This window comes from Pteropus medius, unplaced genomic scaffold (assembly GCF_902729225.1).
Source record: "Pteropus medius unplaced genomic scaffold, Ma_sr-lr_union100, whole genome shotgun sequence".
NCBI classification, from domain to species: domain Eukaryota; kingdom Metazoa; phylum Chordata; class Mammalia; order Chiroptera; family Pteropodidae; genus Pteropus; species Pteropus medius.
In genome coordinates, this window is record NW_024340701.1 from 15,542,563 (window position 1) to 15,559,792 (window position 17,230).

Below are 17,230 nucleotides of genomic sequence, written 5' to 3' on the forward strand. Positions count from 1 at the left end.
AAATTTTTGATTTGGGAGTGGATTTAATTTTTAGGGCTATGCCTCCATGCCACAAGCACAGCTGTAAAATATATTTGATTTCTCTTTAGTTCGTTGCCTGATTTTTATTACTTCCTTCCCCCTCCTTACCTAATTAATGTTCTTTTTCCAACTGTAATTTCATTTTTTCCTTGGTACAGTTTGAATTGATGATTAATACAAGTCTTAGTTTACCAGCCATCTTTTTTTTCCTCTGCCTGCCACATTTACCTAAGGAAGGGACTTCAAAGGCTCCTGTGTGTGTTTGTGCCAGTGCCAGGACATTATGCATTATATCCATGCTAATTCTGCCAGTTATAATTTGAGCTCATTTTTTCTTGCTTTGAACTTTTTGGAGAAAAATAACAGTTATTTACTATTCTGGAAATGACAGCTCTTTATGTCATGATCAACAATCCCATTTCTCATTCTCTTTAATCATTTTCAGTAATGGTCTCTGAATATCCTCCAAGCTCCCCAGGATCCTTGAATTTTGGAGTTGTCCCAAGTTAAATACAGAATATTTTAAAAGGACTCAGTTGTACTGGTAAAAGCCTTATAAAGAATTGGAAGAATAATCTACTAAAACAAGTGGGTCAGTTAATTGATGTGGGTATCTTAAGAGGTACTTATTCCATCCTTTTTGTACCCCATCTTCCATCTGCCTTCATAAATTCTTTACCAGAACAGTGCAGCATAGAATTCATCACCTTGGGGACTTTCTTTATCTTCATGTATCATTCATGTTAAATATCTTGTTAAGATTAAACATAGGTTGCAAAGTAAAATCATTCAACCCCCACATTCACTGGACTACCAAAAATAAACCAATTCACAAATAAAGAACCAAATGGAGCCCATTATTTCTGCCAACGCTCACTCCCATCTCAAGGGTATTGGTCTTCCTTTTAAGAGATGTGCCAAAAACAGCATCAAGAGTAATTATAAATCTAATAAGTACAGGTCAAAGACCATCAAGATTTCTCTGAAGTTGGCAACAGTAAACTCTCCAAAAATTCTAAAACAGGAGATGACCTAGAAAAATAATTTTCACCTGTTTGAGGAAAATACTTTTTGAAAGTAGATTTATGAACAGTGCAGACGATTGGGGCAGCGGACTGATTCTGTGATTAAAAACCTGCCAGAGATAATCCACAATGTGAAACTTCATCAATGATACCTTATTTCCCCCTATAAATAATTGTTTCCTGTTGACTGTCATTCAACCCACCTCTACAGGTGACAGCCTTGGTTATCATTTCTGCAGTGTAGAAATAGTTCTTGACTCTAAGTTAATAACTCTGGGTTCTAATTGTAGCCCCAAAGTTAACCAGCTAAGTGACCTTGAAAAAACTACTTTGTTTCTTTTGTGCCTTTGTTTCTTCATTTGTGAAATGAGCACATTGAAATGGAGAAGTGAAACTCAATCTTTTTTATACCACAGACCCCTTTTATCCTATGGACCCTTGCCATCCCTTAGGGGTATGTCCCCAAAGATTTGCAGACACCCACATTTACAAATCCCCAGTATGGCATAGTTTTTCTCACTAAATGCAATAAAGTATAGCAGGCAGATTCATATGATCGCTTCATAGCCTTAATGATTCTGAAATACAAGACAAAAGTCATTTACAAAATCACTAAAACAAATGTGCCTAAAATAAACTCTGGATTGCATTATGTTACATCATCACTGTGGTGACACTTGACAGTGCATTTCTTTTCCGTGTGAAACACAGGTGTGGCTGTTTTTTTTAAAATCACTTCACAAGGGCTCCTGGGTGGGTGACTGAATAGAGAACAACAAGGCTTATGCAGTGCAACAATCATTGGTCACTAAGCTTTGTACTGCACACTGTGTAATGCATGCCTCTATGAAATAACAGATCCCAGAATGGACCTGCCTGGTGATTCTCCTATGTTAAAATTATATGTGCCAAGTCTGGCTGTCACAAGCCTCTGCTAGATCACAAGTTTTCAGAGATTTAGTCTCTCAAACTGTATTTAAGTAATAATTCCTTTCTCCAGTTGTAGTTGGCAAAGATATATTGTTGCTGGCTCCGGATTCTTATCAATGCGCTATAATGACTGTTCCCATGACAAAATCACACAGTTCCCATCAAAAGGAAAGAAATCCAATATTCCTTCTTTTAGATTAAGCAGTCTTATTGTGGATTTCATTAGGTCCAGTTAGGAGACAATAGGTTTGGAAGTCTTTCAAGGTCGCTTGCATGTACCATTCTGTGATCCAGGTTGCAGGAAGAGGCCCTTTCTCTCTGACCAGAACCCTAGGATCAATACCTATTAGCTGCCTGGGGCTAATGATCTGGTATAGTAATTAGACCATCTCAGCCCTTCTTCCTTCTACATCTCTCATCTCCACTTCAGTGTCGGCCTGTGTTTGGGTGAGAAATTAGACATTATAAGGTTAGTAGACATGTGTGAAGCCCTTGCCATGTGTCAAACGCTGTGCCACAGACTAGAAGAACAAAATTGAACAAGATGGAGATCCTGCCCTTGGGCAGTTTGGACTATACTAGGGAAGCAGACATGTATACAGATAATTTTAATATGATATTGATTAAGAGCTAAGGTTTGTATAGGGAGCAATGAGAGCTCAGAGGATGGATTCCTGGTGCTCCTCCAGGTTCAAAGAAGGCTTCCTGGAGGAGGTGATGCCTGAGATGAATCGGCCAGGCCAAAAAAGGTGGGAAGTTCATCCCAAGAAAAGTCGGTCGGATGTATGGAACCATATAGCAAAGGAAGGGGAGCTGCAGGTGGTTTGGTTTACTTAAGTGAAAAGCTTTAAGTAGGGAATGGAGGAGAAGTGGCAGAATAGAGTAGTTGCTGAGTCATAAAGGGTTTTATCTCACCTGAAGACTAGCTTCACCTGGATTCCGAGGGGAAGTTAAGAGGCATAAATTTCACCTCAGAGTTCGTTTGTCCTGAGGCAGGGGCTGATGATTTGTACCCCTATGTCAGTCAGTCATTGGCTAAAATCTGCTGGGGAGTGGAGGCTGAGGGCAAATCTCCATAGAGTAAATGTGAGCTTTGTTAGCAGCCAGGTCATAGCAACTGGGAGATGGGGCACCTGCTAGCAAGTTAAAGGGGATCTGGCAGAGCACCAAGGGCTTTTAGTTTGCCTGGCCAATTCCTACTCATCCTTTGGTACTCAGGTTAGGTAGATGGTGTCACTCCCCTTCCTGGGCCTGTCCTACCTCCAATTATAGGTTAGGAGCCTTCCTATGTACTTCCGCAGCACCTCTGTTTCCCCTCACTTAACCTAATTAATTCCTCCAGTTAGGTTGTAAACACTGAAGGCTGGGGCTTTCTAAAACCTTAGCATCACTGTGCCTGGCATATGGTAAGTGCTCAATGAATATCTAAACATCCACCAAATCCTGTTTGCTGTCTCTTTCATTAACCCATCTTTCTGCCAACACATCAGCTCATAGCTACCCCATAGCCCATCTTTAGGTCTCTCTTGGCACCACTGTGGAATTGGGCATTTTGTTTATAATACTAATCACATCATTAAAACTAAAAACCAATCAATCTGCAACAAAAACACTCTCACTGGTTCTCTGTTACTCAGAGAGTATAGTCCAAGCTACCTAACTGGACTTGTAAAACCATCCATAATGCAAACCCAATCTACCCCACTCACTGTCTTGTTGGTTAGAACACTGTCGCACTGATCTTCATGCACCTCGTTTGTCCTGGCTCTGAACCTTTGCCCTTGCTGATTTTGATGCCTAGAATGTTCTCTCTACCTCACTTTAGGCCTGGAGTTTCCTATGCATCCTACAAAGTCCTAGAGAAACCCTACTTCACCTGACTCTCCCTCGGAGAACTTCCATTTTTCTGATCTCTCTAGTACTGTTGACAGCACCATTCATTTTGTGCCTCAACAGCATCATGAACTAACTACATGTCCTAATATGTCAGTCACATGTACATTTTCTTCTCTCCCTTTCTAGACGTTGCCTTCTTGAAGGGCAGGAATCATGCTTAGCACTTGTTTTTTATCACCCAGATCCAGGACTCGCTACATAATTTGGGGGGCCCAGTACAAAATGAAAATGTACCTCTCCTTTTAAAAAAATGATTAAGAATTTCAAGATGGCAACAGCAAAGCATTAAATCCAGCATCAGGCACTTTGGAGTCTTCTTGTGACACTATGTAGGTCACATGCCCATGAAGTTAGCCCTGCCTAGGACTGTGCATACAGTAGATAACTAATGAACACTTCAAATGAATGGATACAGTAAATGAATGGATATATAATTAAATAAGTTCAATTTTTAAAAAATCATTCTTTTGTTTGTGGGAGACACTTTGTTCCTGAAGCTAAAGGAGGACAATGCTATAGGTGACCATTGTCAGTGGTTGACTGGAAAGGAATGGCTGAGGAGAGCCTGTTATGTAAGTGTTAATTATAGGAAGCGTTAAAGGATAAATCTGAAAGAATAATCATGACTCCCATACAAATATAAAATAAACGTTTGCTAATGATTTTACTTGCTCAATCAATGAGGGAACCATAAAGGTGTTAAAACTGGCTCAAAAGACAATCCAAAGAGCAGACTATTTACAGGCCATTAGGAATGCCGACATGAATTTGCTTAATAAATGCAAAACTGGCTGCTTCCACAAAGGCCGAGTGAAGTCAATCCAACCACTAAGAGACTGAGTTTCTAGGGTCAGGAATTCTTTACATTACTGTTAGTTTTCTACACGATAATTCCTATCTCTATATAGTTGTAAAAGAGCCTAGTCAAAGACAAGGAAAGGCGGAGAGAGAACCCTGATGTATAAGCTAGTCAAGATTCTACTACGTTCCAGTCTTATTTTATATAGGAGAAAGGTAAACCATGCCAGAGAGAGTGATCTTAGGTTACTAATCTCTCTGAATATGAGCACCGGGAACTTGGGGGAAATGATTCTATTAATAGTGGTCACTTCTCTTGTTTCTGTTCCTGCTTTTGTAATTTCGATTGCCTTTGTTGAGAAATTTTGAAGGAAAATGTCTTGGAACAATCAAGTTGGGAAAAACTTCACATCTGTAGTAGAAGTCTTGGCCACGTCATTTGGGATCATTGTTGTTTTTGGCAGGACTTCCAGTTTTGCTCTTAAGAAAAGGTATATACTTATAAGTAATTTAACATTATAAATTCTGGGCCTCTGGGGGGAGAGAATAGGCAAACTGTATAAACATTTAGCCATTCCAAATAGCCAGATATGCATAATGCTTACCAGAGTACGCATCATTAAATATTAACTCTTTTGTAAATTATGGATTTTATCAGTCTATGTACTTATTGCTCTTTCTCCAGGAGCCAACACCACAATACACTTCAAAGAACTTAAATTGAATCTCACAGATAAAATAAGACTCCCTTGTAGAGGATTCTGTAGCCTTGCTATTCAAAATGTGGTCCCCAGCAGGACACTTGTTAGAAATGTGGTATCTCAGGCCCCACTTGAGACCCACCAGATTAAAATGGATATTCTAATAATCAACATGCTGTTGATTTGTAAGCATTTTATAGCTTGAGAAGTTCTGTTCTATAGTATTAAGCCCCGAAAGTCACCTCTAGTATCTTTTGATGTTTTCACAGGAATTGCCTATCTGTTTGCCAAAGCTTATCTGGTTTCCAAGAAACCACAGTACCTGGACACATGTATCCGGTGTGGGGAACTCACATGGCAGAAGGGCCTGCTAAAGAAGGGGCCGGGGATTTGCCACGGTGTAGCTGGCAGTGCCTATGTCTTCCTGCTGCTATACAGACTCACAGGAAACTCTAAATACATCTACCGAGCCCAAAGGTCAGCTGTTCTTCACATGGATTTTTTTTCCAAATGTTTAGCTAATGTTCTGAATAGGTAATAGAGTTACAAAGTTTAAAAAGTCTAAAAAGAAATACATCATCTGTGCACTCTAAATAGTTTAGTTTACTTCCCAAGAGACCACCAATTTACCAGTTTTTTAGTTATCTTTTCAGAGATATTCTGTGTATATATACAATAGGTGTATATATAACATTTTATCCCTCTTTGTTTTTATACAAATGGTAGCACCTTGCTGTTTTAGTGATCACCCTCAATCAGTACATCACTGGACTTTTTCCTTTTTATTATTTCATAGTATTACCTTGTATGAATGAACCATAATTTATTTAACCAGTCTCATGTAGAGGGATATTTGTATTATTTTCAGTATTTTGCATTACAAAGAATGCTACGATGAATAACCTTGTATGTATATTATTTTCTACATGTATGGGTATAGCTGAAAGATAAATCCCTAGAAGTGGAATTTCTGAGTCAAAGGGTATGTATATTTGTGATTTTTTTTTTATTATGGTAAGAACATTTAACATGAGATCTATTGTTTGCCCAATTTTTCCCTATTAACATGTTTATACTGAGGATAGTAACTCTTTCTCAATACGTGCTGTAAATATTTTCCTACTTTGCCATTTCTCTTTCCATTTAGTTTATGGTCTTTTGCCGGACCAAAATTTTAAATATTTTTCTCATCAAAGTTGCTGAACTTTCAAGATTTCTGGATTTTATGTTATGCTTAAAAAGACCTTTCATACTCTTAAGATTATAAAAATATTAGTATACATTGACTTTTATGATTTTATTTTAACTTTTAAATCTTTGATTAATTTAGAACTTTTATGGAGGGGAGGCAATAAGTGTTTATTTGAGATTAAGAATTGCCATTTGAGGAATACAGATTCAGGTAGAAACCCAAATAGTGTCCCAATTTCAGGGTGAGGGCAAGGGTTTTTTAAGAGAAAAGAAAAGGAATAATTACATGTATAGAAGAAGGAGATTCCTATTGGAGCCAACAAGCTGAGTTACTCTTCAGCTGTATATGGCTGGTTACTGATTCTATCTTCAGAAAAAGAGTTTATAATATCAGCCCTTGTGGTCAAGATGTCTGCTTTCCTGTTAGCTTTACAAATGACTGTAAAACAAAGTTGGTTTGGCCCAGTTCAAAGGTTGTTTTACCCAGTTCAAACATTCCAAAGTTTCAAGGAACAAGATGTAGAAGGCAGTTCCTCTGGTACGGTGGCTCCGACTTTACTTTGATATGGTTGCACTTATCTCACATTTGTAAATGGGACCACATATCATTCAAAGACTTCTTAGAAGTGGTTGCTAAAATCTCACGAAGTTGCAGAGAGGATTATATAGGTCAACAGGTCGTTCAGCTAGTTAGCTAGTCACGAAGTTTTCACTAAGCACCTCCTATGTGCCAGGTAGCTAGTCACAAAGTCTTCACTAAGCACCTCCTATGTGCAGACACAGGTGAGCAGGACAGCGACTGCAGGCTCAAAATGCTTCCATCCTTTGACAGGTGTTATCCAGTCATTGCTCAGAGTATCAGTCAATTTGCTGACTTGGTAAGTTGGAGATTGGAGAGGTCAGAATGATACTAAAACCTTGGTCAACTAGGCCAACTGCTCACCTGATGCTCCAGTCCCCTCTTCAGCATCTTTGCTCACACACTTGCAAAGACAGAGAACTCACCACCTTTAATGGTTAGTGTATCATCTGGAAAACACCATCTCTTAGAAAGTATTTCTTTTTCTTAAATTTTATTTTATTAGTTTCAAGTATACAGTACATTGGTTGGACATTTAAAAATGGTGTCAGATGGGTAGCTATCTTTGTGTTTTTAATGAAAAGACAAAACTTTCCAATAACATCTGTTGACCAATTACCCCAATAATTTGAAATTCTAATTTTATCATAAGCCAAATTTATATAAATATATGGGTTTGTTTTGGACTTTCTATGTTTCATTATTTATTTCTAATTTTTCTTAGCAATTCTCTATCATTCTTCTAATTGTATTTCAGAATCAATTTTTTCAAATTTTAAACTATGGCAATTGGATTGGAATTTCAATGAATTTATAGATTACTTTACTGAGAATTACCATCTTTAAAATATTGAGATTTTCTGTCCAGGAACATGGTATGTTTTCCCTTTATTTCAATTTTTAAAAATGTCATTTGATATAGTTTTGATCTTATGAAAAAGGTCTTGTATGTTTCTTATTAATTTTATTCCCATGTATTTTATGTTTCCAGGTTTGTGAGTGGAACCTTTTCCTTCGTTATATTTTTAGGTCATTTATTACTATATTTATGAAAGCTTTTTAAAACATATATATTATTTTAATTTAGCAAACTAAAATACACTTCTTTTATATAAATCTGCATTGGATCTTATAAGCATCTTAATTTTGATAAATATCATAATGATATATCCGGCCACCTTACTGAACTCTATTACTGTTTCTGTTATATTTTCATTAGATTCCATTGGGTTTTCTAAATAGACACACATGTTATCTGCAAATAATTATAATTTCGTTACTTCTTTTCTCATTTGTATACCTTTCTTTTTCATTTCCTGTTGCATTGATCAGAATCTCCATAATAATGCCCAATAATAAAAGGGATAGTAAACATCCTTGCCTTTATGCTGGTTTCATTTAGAATGTTTCCCTGTTTCACCATGATCTTTTATTTATTTATTTGTTTGTTTATTTATTTATTTATTTATTTATTTTTAATTTTTGTATTACAGCCGTAGTGATTAGATATTTATATAACGCATGAAGTGATCACCCTGATAAATCTAGGACCCATCTGACACCATGCATAGTTATTACAATATTATTGACTATATTCCTTATGCTATACTTTATATTCCTTATGCTATACTTTATATACCAATTTGTACTTCTTAATCTCTTCCCCTTATTCATCCATCTCCCCAACCCCCATTCCATCTGGTAACCATCAAAATGTTCTTCATATCTATTTTGTTTCTATTTTGTTTATTTTGTTCTTTAGATTCCACATATAAGTAAAATCATATGGCATTTGTCTTTCTATGTCTGACTTACTCCACTCAGCATAATATCCTCTAGATCCATCCATGTTGTTGCAGATGGCAAGATTTCGTTCCTTTTTAATGGCTGAGTAATACTTGATTGTATATATATACCACCTCTTCTTCATCTATTCATCCATTGGTGAACATCCAGGTATCATCTATATCCTGGCTATTGTAAATAGTGCTGCAGTGAACACATGAATGTTCATGTCCCTTCAAAGTAGTGCTTTGGGTTTCTTCAGATAAATACTCAGAAGTGGATAACTGAGTCCTTTTTTGTCTCTTGCTATAGCCTGTGTTTTAAAGTCTATTTTGTCTGGTAGTAGTATTGCTACGCAGCTTTTGTTTGTTTGTTTGTTTCCATTTTCATGAAATATCTTTTTCCATTCCTTTACTTATAGTCTGTGTGTATCTTTCGATCTGAAATGAATCTCTCATAGGCAGCATATGTAAGGGTCTTTTTTTCTTATCCATTCAGCCACTCCATATCTTTCGATTGGAGCATTTAATCCATTTACATTTAAAATAATTGTTGATAGATATGTAGTTATTGCCATTTTATTGTTCATACATTTTATCTTTTTTCTTCTTCCTAAAGAGGTCCCTCTAACATTACTTGTAGTACTGGTTTGGTGGTGATGAACTCCTTTAGCTTTTTCTTGTCTGGGAAGCTCTTTATCTGTCCTTCGAGTCTATTTAATAGCTTTGCTGGGTAGAGTAATCTTGGTTGTAGGTCATTGCTTTTCATCACTTTGATTATTTCCTGCCAATCTCATCCGGCCTGTAAAGTTTCTGTTGAGAAGTCACCTGACAGTCTTGTGGGAGCTCCCCTGTAGGTAACTAACTGGCTTTTTCTTGCTGCTTTTAAGATTCTGCCTTGTCTTTAACCTTTGGCATTTTAATAATGATGTGTCTTGGTGTGGGTCTCTTTGTGTTCATCTTTTTTGAGACTCTCTGAGCTTCCTGGGCTTGTATGATTATTTCATTCACCATGTTAGGGAAATTTTTCATTATTATTTCTTCAGATAAGTTTCCAATTCCTTATTCTCTCTCTCCGTTCTGCTTCTGGTACCCCTATGAGGAGAATATTGGTATTCTTCATGATCTTTTAAATTTGCTTCTTATGATATATATCATATCAGATTATGACATACCTTTGTTCAGTCATATCAGATTATGACATACTTTTGTTCAGGATAATCCACTGACTTCTCATATGACTCAGAGTAAAAGCCAAAGTCTGTCTTTGAACGAATCCCTACAGGATTTTGCCACTCATTGCCTCTCTGATATCATCCCCTACTCTTCTTCCTCTTGGTTCTTTCCATCATGGTGGCTTCCTTGTGATTCTGTTCAGATGCCAGGTAAAATCTATCTCAAGGCCTTTGGAGTTTTGGTTCCCTCTACCTGTAATGCTCACCTTCTATATGTATCTCCCAACTTCCTCACCTCATTCAGACCTTCACTCAAAAGTCATTTTCTCAGAAAGGCCTTCCCAAGCCAACTTATCTAATATTCAACGTTAAAGAACAAAAATATCCTTTATGATATTTGTGCGTATAAACTAAAGGAAAAATATTAACATATGCAAGTATTCTATTTGAAGCTTCATTGTTTAGGAATTCTGTTACATGTTTGATTCATGGCTCCCTAATCTGTTTAGGTTGTAGCCTGACCCTTTATTTCCCAAATATAGAAAAAGAAAGTCCTATTGGTTCTTACCTAGGCTAATGCTGTATCACCTTTGGGATAAATTTTACCAGAGGTTGTCATGTCCTAGAAAGCCTGTTAAAAAGAGTCATAACAATCCTTTATTTTTCTGGCAGACCAGTCCTAGCTTATAGAGTCTTAGTTATAAGGTACTGGGGTCCAAGGCCTTAATTTAGACAACTTAAATCTCTCACAGGTAGAGAATGGAAATTTATAGGCAATATCTGAATATTATTTGGGCATTGCATTTAATTGCTTGGAGTACTAAGATTTACACTTTATTATAATTCTAAATTAAATATCCCGTGGCCCAAAGTGGGGACACTTCCCTCAATTTGGCAATTCCTAAAACAGTAATGTCAAATAATATGTACCTCTCTGGAATAAGCATTATTTGGTCATTGCCTATTACTCTTTTATCATATAATTGGGATTTATGGTTGCAGAAAAATATTTGACAACTTTTTCAGTTTCTTCTATGATTATTTAATTTTTCAGATTTTCTACCTATTCTTGAATTAATTTTGGAAGTGAATTTAGTCCCATAAAAGCATTAAGCTCATATGGATTTTCAAATTTTTGATGTAAAGCTCTAACAATATTTTAAATTTCCCATGTCTGTGCTTATATGCCCTTTTGAATTCCTAATGTTTTTTCCTTTTTGGTAAGACACTCCAGCATTTTTTCTATGTTGTTCATCCTTTCAAGGAACCGGCTTTTGGTTTTATTAATTCCGTTTTTTTCTCTTTTGCTTCCTAACTTATTATCTTCTGCCTTTATTTCGACTTGCCAATGTCCTTTTCCTTTATTCTGTTATTTTCTACAGTTTTTTTTTAAAAAATGCTTAATCAGAATGACTTTCATATTTCTAATAAAAATAATAGTAATAAAAACTCAGATCAATGAATTTTCCTCTGAGTTTAGTTTTGGTCATAATAGGTTTTGATATGTAATGCTCTCAGTGTCTATAATTCTTTTTAGCTTTATAATTACCATTCTGACTTCTATTTTGACAATTTTTTAGAAAAATGAATTTGTTAGTTTGAATTCTGTACCATTGGGTAAATTTTAGAAACAATCATTTTAAGTTTAATATAGTATCGTGTTATACAGGCCAGAATACAGTGAAACTGCTACTCTTATACATTGTTGGTACTCGTAAATTGCTATATATTATTTAGAAATTATTTTGAAAAACAAAAAATGTTATATTTTTTAAAGTAAAACAATGTAGGATACCAAATATTATACAGACTAATTTCAACAATGTAATAAGTCAAAGCTTAGGAGGAAAAAAGGTTGGAAGAAGAGAAAGCAAAATTAACTGTAGATTTCTTTTAAAGTATGGTAGAATAATTGTCTCTGTTTTACAAATATTCTGCTATAATATGTTTATGTGAAATAATTAAATTTAGCATTTATTGAATGCTTGCTATGTGCTCAGAGCCTAATATATGGTATCTTTAATCTTTGCAGATAATTTTATGCAATCTGTAACTTCACCATTTTAAAGTCAGATTAAAAAAATTGCCAAAGGTCATATAATATGAAATAATCAGAGTTGGGTATCGCAACTCCAAAATTCTTCCTTTCAACTACACCAGGGAATTTACTTGAGAAAAGTATTATATCTCAGACTGAAATGTAGCATTTCCTTTGATTCTGAATGTAGGTAATAAGCCACAAGAGAGTTTGCAATAGCTGTGACTCTTGTCACCAATAGAAGTCATAGATATTCGCATATGATCATATTACTCATCACAGATATTGTGAAATATATTTCAATCCCATCCTTACTTAGAAATGTCCAGTTATTAGACCCACTCCTAGATCTTGTTATTTAATGTGTTAATAAAGAATATATATATATTATTATATCACATGTTTGGTTTTAAAATCTTTGCTAACTGTGCTTTAATATAATTAATTTCCTTGGGAGTCCTGCGTATTTTATTTTATGCATTTGAAGCCTTGTTTTATGAGATGGAGTCCAGACTGTCAAATGATCCATAGTACTACAAAGGTTGAGACTCCCTGAAGCTATACCGCAAAGCTTCGTTGTATAATTACAAACTGTGAATTAACTCTTAAGATGCATCATTATTCTACTATTTAAAATTTTGAATTCCATTTAGAAATTTTTGCATATTCAGGAAAACAGTTGATAGAAAAATTGTACCAAACAGAATTGCAGTATGTTTCCTGCTGATTTATTTTAAGCTGCCATCAATAATTCCAAGAACCTTTAAAAGATCAAATAAGTAATTACTCTTCATTAGATCCTCTGTGTATTAGCAGTCACCTAAATTTATGGCAGTATCAGCTGTCAGGCCTTATTAAACCATGAGCTCCGACCTCTGAATCGATGATTATTTTTGTTGTTGATAGGAACGAGGAGAGCAAGTTAGTAAAGAGATGATATAGGTGACAGCATTTTAAGTGCTGTTAACTACTAAAGATGTTACTCATTTGAATAGGGTTTATTGCACATACTGGTAAAAGAAAAAATCTCTTTCATAGAGAATTTAGAGGCCAGTGATTTATTTTTAAGGCAGATGTCCTAAAAATAATCTATCTTGTAGCTGAGTTTGCTATTTGATGTCATGATTATAAAATGTGGCTTGGCTTTTCCCATTAATCTTATTCCTTTGTTTGCCCAAAGCACAGATTGTATAAAATCTTGCCCCTTTATGTTCAGTCTCTACTCTCTGTCACATATAAAGGAAACCTAGCTCTGAAATAATACGCCTGCAGGAAAACAGCATATTTACTTTTTTAAAGAAACAGTCATATATCAGCTTGCTTCTATTAAAAATAAACAACAATATGGCTACTTATCTATCTTTTTACTTTTAATTATTGGATGGCAGAAGGAATGAAATCTTCAGAAAATACCAAACTGCTTTACTTTGCAAACACTCAAAATAGTTGGATTTGCCTGCCAACATAATTTATTTTGAAACACACACAATTACATAATGGCTCCTCTGTTTTTTTAACACAGAAAATGTCTTTCTTAAAATATTATACAATTCTGGAAAGAAAATAATGCTAAAATTTTAACTTGGCAGAGAGAAGAAAGAAGCAACCCAAGGCCAATAATGTAGAAAACATTCATGTTAAAACTATTCATATTTTCTTCTTTTAGGTTTGCTGAATTTTTATTTACTGAGGAATTCAAGGCTGGTTCTCGGGTCCTTGAAAGTATATACAGCTTATATGAAGGCTTCTCCGGGACGGTGTGCTTTCTGATCGATCTGCTGCAGCCCAGTCAGGCTGAGTTCCCTCTCTTCAGCATCTTTGTTTAGAAGGCTCCATCTCCTACTGTGGCTCTGAAGAAGGTCCCTGAGATTTTCTGAGTTTACCCAAGGCCGTTTCCATCCAAGCCACATTCAGTGGTGTCACAACCATGAGCCTTAACTTTGCTGCCCAAGGAAAGGAGAGGAAAGGAATCGAATGAACAAATGAAAAACAATAGACTCGGGATCGATCAAGAATTCAAAATCCCGACTCGAGGTCATCACCAAGATAGATAAAGAAATAGAAGGAATCTATCGTCGAACACAATATCCATCTCTATAATCTGAAGAAAATGCTCAATGTCATTGGATTAATCCCTCCATCTCTCTGCAGCAGCTCCAGAAAGATGAAGTGTCAAGTTGCTGAAGGACAAAAAAGTGAGCTCTTTGTTGTCCTATGACTTTACTTATTGCAATTCATGATTTTTACTGAGTGGAGAAATTTGCATATGAATCTCTCTTTTTTATTATTGCCTGAGCGTTTTTAAAAAATCATATCATAACTTCATTTAAACCCTGAACATCTTTTTCTGGTTGCTTTCATTTCATTTCCTTAGGCCCTGAACATCTTTTTCTGGTTGCTTTTTCTTTTTTAAAGCTCAATTAGAATAGTAAAATTCATAGGCTAGCAAATACTGTACCAAGTGTTGCTATCAAATGTTTTTCTCAACTTGAAGCATGAGCTGTTATTATCTTTGTCATTTTCTAAATGCCTGTGTAATCCCTATGAAGCTATTATCTGAAGTGTAAAATATACTCATGGTAAAAATCACTAATCTCAAAGATCAGGGTAACCATTACAAAAGTGTGATGTTTCTGCCTTTGATGAAATACTGCATCCCCTGGGACAGGCAGACACTGGCTGATAAAGGGACTAGTGATTGTTAAAAGAAAGATATTCAGTTTTATACTGTTAGATTAAGAGATGAGTGAACTCCCTGGCTGATCACCTTATCTTCCAAGACACAGGCTCTACTAGAAATTGTCTACAATACCCACTGAGCCAAGTTGTCAAATTAAATTCAACCCTGCTGTAAACACATAGAAGTTGTAAAACTACTTCAAGTAAACAGTGGTTTGCAGAACACTGTCACTTTGATACTCAGAACACAAGTTTACCCCTTTCCTAGAACTTGGTCACTGGCAATTTCATGTTATCATAGTGGAGGAGGAGGTTGTGTACTGTATAAGATTTAACAGTTATCTAAGTAGTCATTAAATATTGAATATATGTAAATATTTTATGTCTATCCCCATGTAATTCCAAGCACTTATTTAATTCAGTGGTTCTTAACTTCTTGATTCATAGATGAAGTTTGGGAGGTGCTGAGGAATACTCTATTGCCTAAAAATGTTTGTGTGTGTGTGTGTGGCAATACATGTGTTGTGTGTGTGTGTGTGTGTGTGTGTGTGTGTGTCTTGTGGCATGTGTGTTGGCAGTATACACGTGCCCATGTGCTTGTGTGTTTGTGCGTCTTCTTTTTTCTGGGTAGAAAATCTCTAGCATTCATAGGATTCTCAAAGAATCTGTGACTAATGGAACAAAGGAAGGTAAGAAGCACCATTGTATATTTTATGACTGTTTACATTTGCACTCATCCGAACAAACTAGGACAAAATGGTTTTGAAAAACATGTACCTTTTTAGCTTATTGCTTTATTTTCATATCCTCAGATATAAATACATAAAATTGGCCTCAATTGTTTATCTTTGAAAATACTCAGATTGGGGCAATAGCACATAAATAATAGCTTTCAGATGACTCCCAAAATTGGGTTATGGAAGTTCATTCATTAATCATCAAGGATCTCTCAGAAAACCTTAAGGCAAAAAGCTATCTACAAAGTAGTCTCCTCTTGAAATAATAGTGGTACCTGCTTTTCACTATCTGGTTTTAAGTTTATGTCATTTGACCCCTTTAGGGTGAAGAGAATAAGTATCTGATAGACAGGGCCTTATGGAACACATACTTTTTTCATCATCCAGCAAGCCTTTGAGGTGATTTAGGTAATTGATCCAAAGTCTCATAGCCAGAAGGAGGGAGAATGAGAATTCAAACCCAGGTTTCACTTCCCAAGTATATTTATTCAGTATTCTAGACTAGAATCTGGGGATACAGCAGTGAACAAAATACCCCTGGAAGTTACCTTCCGTTTATGTTTGTTGATACTCCCACCAATCGTCCTTGAGACCTAAAACCTAAAGCACTAAGAAGTGATAATCTAGCTCAATATATCAGTTTCATTTCTAGGAACTTCAGAAAAACTGGACTCATTCTTGCTCACTTGCCCTTTCAAAGTCCAGAAGGGTAACTGACATTGTTGTACTGACCATTGTGAAAAGGCAACCCTTTTGTGTGTCAAATCCAAGCAAAGGCCATGTTTGAGTGTGTCTTTATGAATTCACACCTTGGTGAATTATAAACCAAGATAAGCTTGTTTAGCACTTAAAAATGTAAGTTTTCATTTTCCTGGAAGAGTAGAATTATAGATTTAGGAAGATCCTCTTCTATCTTATTCTCCCAAAAAGGGGAAAAATATACCCTGTGTTGCTATAGAAAAGTGTGGCATGTCACTTCTCATTTAATTAACCAATTTGTTCCCTTCTCTAGAGTAGCATTATTTTTTAAATAGTGCTTAATTAAGCATGTTGCCTCTTGAAGGCAAACTACCACCACTAGTTTAATATTATCTACTATGTGTGGCATAAACAATTATAAACCCTGAAGATAGTGGTGGAAATATTTGAGGATAAATTGAAAGAATCTCTCAACAACGGGGAGACTGCATTATACTTGAAAACAGCAAGATTTGGGACATATTACAACCCTGTATTTTGATTCCCTAACAGAATTATGTACTCTTTCTTCCACACATACCCTAAAATGTTAAATATCTTTATTTCACCCTATCCCCTTTCAGTCATCAGTTTTTGCTTTTTTGTTTCATTTGTAACCTAATAAGTGAGAACAGAGATTTGACAGCATATATTCCCCTGTGATTCTTCAGGTAACTGACCATACTATTAAGATAATAGTATTCACTTTCTGATAACTCGAGAAACAGAATAATTTTTTTGGTCTATGCTAGATTGGAAATCTTCCAAGGCAATTTATATTTCCAACTTTCTTTGACACACTAACATTTTAATCAAGGTAGTACTCATATTGTTTCAATTTCTGTACAGAGGAAATCTCAATAATTTCAATGCAACAAACATAAGTTCGTGATTTATAACCATATTAAGGAAACACATTATTGAAAGGAAAAGCATT

General features: G+C 35.6%; 1 protein-coding gene across 1 annotated transcript in view; it reads left to right on the top strand.

The window, feature by feature from the left end:
• LANCL3 (LanC like family member 3) overlaps positions 1-14,079 on the top strand; it is an 85,238-nt gene extending 71,159 nt beyond the window's left edge. The window contains exons 4-5 of the mRNA XM_039888165.1: positions 5,641-5,848; positions 13,806-14,079. Of these exons, the coding sequence (XP_039744099.1) occupies positions 5,641-5,848; positions 13,806-13,965 (368 nt within the window). The 3' untranslated portion in view covers positions 13,966-14,079. The remainder of the gene's footprint in view (positions 1-5,640; positions 5,849-13,805) is intronic.
• The last annotated feature ends 3,151 nt before the right edge of the window (positions 14,080-17,230 follow it).